The sequence below is a fragment of the Notolepis coatsorum genome (genome assembly GCF_963971535.1).
Source record: "Notolepis coatsorum genome assembly, chromosome: 11".
Lineage (NCBI taxonomy): Eukaryota > Metazoa > Chordata > Actinopteri > Aulopiformes > Paralepididae > Notolepis > Notolepis coatsorum.
Genome location: NC_140175.1, coordinates 12,029,842 through 12,037,341, shown reverse-complemented (window position 1 = coordinate 12,037,341; position 7,500 = coordinate 12,029,842). Strand labels below are relative to the sequence as shown.

General features: G+C 47.8%; 1 protein-coding gene across 1 annotated transcript in view; it reads left to right on the top strand.

Annotated features, from left to right (window-relative positions):
• The window catches only part of tnpo1 (transportin 1), an 83,723-nt gene that overhangs the window by 37,740 nt on the left and 38,483 nt on the right, over positions 1 to 7,500 (top strand). Inside the window, 1 exon segment of the mRNA XM_084324185.1 lies at positions 3,464 to 3,586. Within this exon segment, the coding sequence (XP_084180311.1) occupies positions 3,464 to 3,586 (123 nt within the window).

Sequence of the window (7,500 nt, the reverse complement as noted above, 5' to 3'; positions counted from 1 at the left end):
ACTGACATCTTCAACCTGTCCTTGGAACAGGCTGTCATCCCCACCTGTCTGAAGAAGTCCACCATCATCCCTGTACCCAAAAAATCTAAGCCCGCTTGCCTCAACGACTACCGCCCTGTAGCCCTCACCTCCATAGCCATGAAGTGCTTTGAGAAGCTAGTGAAGGGCTACATCTGTTCCTCCCTCCCCATCAACCTGGACCCCCTGCAATTTGCATATCGCCCCAACAGGTCCACGGAGGACGCCATAGCCCATGTGCTGCACACAGCAGCATCACACCTGGACAAGAGGCAGGGGAACTATGTGAGAATGCTGTTCATCGACTACAGCTCAGCATTCAATACCATAGTCCCCTCCAAACTCATAGCCAAGCTCAGGGACCTGGGCTTGAACTATGACCTCTGCCAGTGGGTCCTGGACTTCCTGACGGGCAGACCCCAGGTGGTAAGAGCAGGCAACTGCACCTCCTCATCCATCACGCTCAACATAGGGGCCCCCCAGGGCTGTGTTCTGAGCCCCCTCCTCTACTCCCTGTACACACATGACTGCGTGGCACAGCGGAACAACAACACAATCATCAAATTTGCTGATGACACAGTAGTGGTGGGCCTGATCTCTGCCAACGACGAGAGGGCCTACCTGGAAGAGGTAGAGAATCTGTCACAGTGGTGTCAGGAGAACTGCCTCTCCCTGAACGTCAGCAAAACAAAAGAGATGATTGTGGACTTCAGGAGGTCGGGGGTCAAAGACTACAGCCCCCTCAGCATCGACGGGGCACCGGTTGAGAGAGTGAACAGTTTCAAGTACCTCGGAGCCCACATATCCGAGGACTTGACATGGACCACACACATTGACAGTGTTGTGAAGAAGGCACGACAACGCCGCTACTTCCTCAGGCGCCTAAGGAAGTTCCAAGTCAGTCAGAAGATCCTTAGGAACTTCTACTCATGTACAATAGAGAGCATCCTGACTGGCAACATCACCTCCTGGTTTGGGAATAGCACTGCACAAGACCGTAGCAGACTACGGAGGGTGACACGTTCAGCCGAACACACAATTGGAGGGGGGCTTCCCACCCTCCAGAACATTTACAACAAGCGGTGCAGGGGGAAGGCTAAGAGAATTATTAAGGACTCGAGCCACCCGAACAACTGCCTCTTTGAACTGCTGCGGTCAGGCAAGCGATACCGGAGTCTTAAGGCGAGCACAGAAAGACTCAGAAGAAGCTTCTATCCCCAGGCCATCAGGCTGCTAAACGAACAATAAACACTATGCAACAACCATCAAATGCACACAGCACACACACCCACACGCACACACTCACTTAAACCACACAAACACACTTTATATTTATTGATAAAGGATTTGCACTACAACTCGTACACCCACTGTAAATTGGACCTAAATTGCACCTCATCCCATTTCTGCCTTGCACTATATAGTATTGTATTAGTACACTGCACAGTATTGTATATTATATGGTAACTCAGTTACGTCTATTCTGCATCGAACATTGTACATATGTCTATACTGAACACTGTGACCTCATTTTTTTTTTTTACTTCTAATTTACATGCTATACTATGTTATTTTATTTCATACTTATCTTGTCTTGCACAGTCTCTGGAGCGTAACAGTAAGAAGCATTTTGTATAAAAGTATTCTGTACTTCTGTATGACAACTATTAAAGAAACTTGAAACTTAAAGATATCCAGGGTTCTCTCTCCTGATTGGATAAAGTGGGAAGGGATACCAGAACGTGTATTGTCTGTTTACTGCAGAGCAGGAGGGACTGGGAGACCCATGTTACTGACCAGACACTCTATATCAGTGATGGCTGTTTACTGCAGAGTGGAGGGACTGGGAGACCCATGTTACTGACCAGACACTATATATCAGTGATGTCTGTTTACTGCAGAGCAGGAGGGACTGGGAGACCCATGTTACTGACCAGACACTCTATATCAGTGATGGCTGTTTACTGCAGAGTGGAGGGACTGGGAGACCCATGTTACTGACCAGACACTATATATCAGTGATGTCTGTTTACTGCAGAGCAGGAGGGACTGGGAGACCCATGTTACTGACCAGACACTCTGTATCAGTGATGGCTGTTTACTGCAGAGTGGAGGGACTGGGAGACCCATGTTACTGACCAGACACTCTATATCAGTGATGGCTGTTTACTGCAGAGTGGAGGGACTGGGAGACCCATGTTACTGACCAGACACTCTATATCAGTGATGGCTGTTTACTGCAGAGTTGAGGGACTGGGAGACCCATGTTACTGACCAGACACTCTATATCAGTGATGGCTGTTTACTGCAGAGCAGGAGGGACTGGGAGACCCATGTTGCTGACCAGACACTCTATATCAGTGATGACTGTTTACTGCAGAGTGGAGGGACTGGGAGACCCATGTTACTGACCAGACACTCTATATCAGTGATGACTGTTTACTGCAGAGTGGAGGGACTGGGAGACCCATGTTACTGACCAGACACTCTATATCAGTGATGGCTGTTTACTGCAGAGCGGAGGGACTGGGATACCCATGTTACTGACCAGACACTCTATACCAGTGATGGCTGTTTACTGCAGAGTGGGGGGACTGGGAGACCCATGTTACTGACCAGACACTCTATATCAGTGATGGCTGTTTACTGCAGAGTGGAGGGACTGGGAGACCCATGTTACTGACCAGACACTCTATATCAGTGATGGCTGTTTACTGCAGAGTTGAGGGACTGGGAGACCCATGTTACTGACCAGACACTCTATATCAGTGATGGCTGTTTACTGCAGAGCAGGAGGGACTGGGAGACCCATGTTACTGACCAGACACTCTATATCAGTGATGGCTGTTTACTGCAGAGCAGGAGGGACTGGGAGACCCATGTTACTGACCAGACACTCTATATCAGTGATGGCTGTTTACTGCAGAGTGGAGGGACTGGGAGACCCATGTTACTGACCAGACACTATATATCAGTGATGGCTGTTTACTGCAGAGTGGAGGGACTGGGAGACCCATGTTACTGACCAGACACTCTATACCAGTGATGACTGTTTACTGCAGAGTGGAGGGACTGGGAGACCCATGTTACTGACCAGACACTCTATATCAGTGATGACTGTTTACTGCAGAGTGGAGGGACTGGGAGACCCATATTACTGACCAGACACTCTATATCAGTGATGACTGTTTACTGCAGAGTGGAGGGACTGGGAGACCCATGTTACTGACCAGACACTCTGTATCAGTGATGGCTGTCAGAATGTAGAGCTACTTAACACTTATCTTAACAACAACAGCAGCACCTTTTAAATGCTCTTGCTCCCCCAGTCCTGGCGGGAGGTTTGACCGAGGCGCTCTCTCTCTCTCTCTCTCTCTCTCTCTCTCTCTCTCTCTCTCTCTCTCTCTCTCTCTCTCTCTCTCTCTCTCTCTCCGTCCTCCTGCAGAACCTGTTCGCCCTGGCGCCCGACGAGGAGCCGGAGGTGAGGAAGAACGTGTGCCGAGCGCTGGTGATGCTCCTGGAGGTCCGCATGGACCGACTCCTCCCACACATGCACAACATCATAGAGGTGAGCCGGGACTCCTCCCACACATGCACAACATCATAGAGGTGAGCCGGGAGACTCCTCCCACACATGCACAGCATCATAGAGGTGAGCCGGGACTCCTCCCACACATGCACAGCATCATAGAGGTGAGCCGGGACTCCTCCCACACATGCACAACATCATAGAGGTGAGACTCCTCCCACACATGCACAGCATCATAGAGGTGAGACTCCTCCCACACATGCACAACATCATAGAGGTGAGAGCCGGGACTCCTCCCACACATGCACAGCATCATAGAGGTGAGCCGGGACTTCTCCCACACATGCACAGCATCATAGAGGTGAGCCGGGACTCCTCCCACACATGCACAGCATCATAGATCATAGATCATCCTCACCAAAACAAAAAAACATGAACATATCAGCCCAGTCTTGGCCTCGCTCCACTGGCTGCCTGTCCGCTTTAGGATCGATTTTAAATTAGCCCTAAATGTTTTTAAATCACTAAATGGCACGGCTCCTCCCTATCTATCCGAGCTCCTGCACCGCCACACCCCCCACCGATCCCTCAGATCAGCTGACCAGCTGCTACTGGTGGTGCCTAGAACCAGGCTCAAGACTAGGGGAGACAGAGGTTTCTCCACCGCAGCGCCTAGACTGTGGAACAGCCTCCCCCTCAGCGTACGGACCGCCCAGACCGTGCAGGCTTTTAAATCACTTTTAAAAACCTACCTGTTCTCCTTGGCCTTCCCCCCCACTTAACCACCACTAGACCCCTGGCCCTTCTATCCTCTTTGTTTTACTGTGCCCTACCTGTTTTTATTACTTTCATTGCTTTACTATGTTTTTAATCTTATATCTTGCATCATATTATTTTGTTTTTATTACTTTCATTGCTTTACTATGTTTTTAATCTTATATCTTGCATCACATTATTTTGTTTTTATCAACCTGCCTGTGAAGCACTTTGGTGCCAGCTGCCGCTGCCTGGAAATGTACTATATAAATAAAATTGACTTGACTTGACTTGATAGAGGTGAGAGCCCGGAGGTTTCAGTTTCACTTTAAACTTCATTTGAACAGGGACAGCACACATTAATGAACATGAAGTAAATGTGTGAGACAGTGTTAGCCAAAGCAAATGTTCAACTGTTGTCCCTGGGCCTGGTGTTAAAAGCCGCTAAAAAAAAGAAAGCATAACACATACAGGTAATTAAGAACAGGTTAAAAACACAGCATGCAAAATATTTACACACAGACAATGTACAAACAAACAATAATTCTACATTATTAGGTACAGGCAAGCATATGGGGTTAGAGTTCTGCGGGGCTGTTATGTTCTCATGTGTAGTTATTTCTTAACCATGTTTTTTGAAAGTGTGTTTGAATGATCTGTGTGTTTCTATATTTTGCGGATCATCATGATATGATTATGATACATTTATTTATATTGCGCCCCTCCTCGACCGATAGTTACATCGGCCCGGGGCTCAGGCCGAGAAAAAACAGAACGACAGGAACAATACGAAAACAGAAAGAATACATGCAGGCCAGCCAAGCAGACAGAGAACGGACGGGCACAATACACCCGTCATACTACAACACAATACTAGCTCATGGATTTATTTTCATGGCCGAAAAGGTGGGTTTTGAGCGTGGCCTTAAAGGTCCGTAGAGTGCTTGCAGATTTTAAGTTTAGTGGGAACTTAGGGCGGCTAAGTGGCGCAGTGGGCAAGGCGCTCGCCACTAATGCAGGAGATACTGGGTTCGAGCCCAGCTCTCGGCATTGCTACCAGCTTGGCTGGTCGTTCATACTAACACAATTGGCAGTGTTAGGGGGTGGGAAGCCGGTGGGTGGGGATCGGACGTTGTGGTGGACAGCGACTCCTACAGGTCGGTTGGTGCGCCTGCGCAGCAGAATCAGGAAGCGACGGGGGCGGCGTGTCCCTCCCACGCGTTACTCCTCGCCACTGAGAGATCGCGCTGTGCAGGTGAAAAGATGCGACGGCTGCTTCCTCGAGTACCGGAGGGGACACGTGATGCAAGGCTTGGTCCACATTGCAACCGGCTTGTGGGAGGCATGGCCTAACAGCGTTCGAGACAGGGGAGGGTAGAATTGGACAATACGTAATTGGGATGGGAGAAAAATTGAAAATGGGAGAAAAAGTAGATACAAAAAAAAAGTTTAATGGGAGCTAGTTTCCCTTCGTCACCAGTCTTGTGTGTCGGGGATTTTAAGGCAGATTTGACGGTTTGATCTGAGGGATCTGGAGCCAGCTGATTGGACCAGGAGGTCCTTTATGTAGGCTGGGGGGCGAGACCCTTTATGACTTCGTATGTGAACATGAGGACCTTGAAATTAATTCTTTGTTTTACCGGGAGCCAGTGTAGGGATGCAAGGACTGGGGTAGGGCTGTCCCCGACTAAGGATTTGGATGGCCGACTATGATTGGCCAAAATGTTCCGTTAGTCGACTATTGGTAAAAAAAAAAATATATATAATATTTTTACATAATTTATTTTATTTTTTATTTTTTTTATCATTCCATTTGGGCTGTGGGGGGTGCTTAATGTCTGAAGGAGTCGACTGAAGGCTTCTTGTCCTCTGCAAAAGCATGCAATTGGTCCACTGATGGATACATCTTGATATTTGTCTAGTCTAGTGTGTTCATTAGATGGTGAAATCCTCTTTCAGTGCCTCTGTGCCTGTTTTCGTAGGCAGTTAGCCTCTTGTATGCGTGCCATTAGCGTTAGCCACGCTTCTAGGCCTCTTTTCTTTTGGAAAGAATGATAAAAAAAATATATATATAGGGGAGCTCCAGTAGCTCACCATGTACCTCGACGCGAAAGCGTCGGGGAAAACCGTGCTGCGTCACGGATCTGGTTAACTCCGAGTTCGATTCCCGGACCCGCCGTCATTTGCCGAATGTCTTCCCCTGTTCTCCCTCCCGTTTCACCCTACAACTGTCGGTCATGCTTGACCAGAAAAGCGATAAACGCTAAAAAATGAAGTTTAAAAAAAAATATATATATATATATATATATATATTTTTTTTACTAAGAGGTTGGCCAGTCGACTACAGCTCCTTTCGACCGACTAATCGACTAATAGGGGTCAGCTCTAGACTGGGGAGATGTGGTTCCTCATCTTGGTGCCCGTCACGAGCCTGGCTGGCTGCGTTCTGGACGAGTTGACGGCGGTTGATGTATTTGTCTGCGACACCAGAATAGAGGGCGTTGCAATCGTCCAGTCTTGAGAATAATGAGAGTGAGGAGGATGACTCTCTGAAGGTCGCTGGGGGAGAGGAATGTTTTTATTTTTTTTTGCGATGGTGCGCAGCTGGAAGAAGCAAGGACTATAGGGACAGTGTTTCTATGCCTGAGCAGAAACAGGCTGATTTAAATTAACTGCAGTCTCCAGTTCAGTGTCGCTGTGTTTTGTTAGTCTGGCCATGAAATAGGTTTTACATTCAGCTCTAAGTAGGGGTGTATAACGATGCGACCTCACAGCGATTCGATTCGATTGCGATTATTCAGGCAACGATTCAATGCATCATGAAATCTCTTCATTTGACCACGATTCGATCCGATGAATTTTCGATGAATTTTCTAAACATCAGTTCATTCCCCAAAAAATTTTGAATACACAAATGTGGCTGGGGGAACTGATTCACTCAGCATGAATGGACTATACAGTAGGTCAATAAAAACAATAGACAAAATAAAAACATTAAAAAAATATACTAACATATTCAAATCGATGCATCCGCCCCAGGTGAGAGACAACCAAACCTCTGATTCGCAGACTGTGGGTGGGGGAATGTGATTGGACCAAAGCAGAGTTCAGTTGACAGACACACACAGACAGTGGAGCGGTCGACATGCAGAGTGACAGAGACACTGCTCCTGCTTACAGTTGAGGTTGCATGTTGG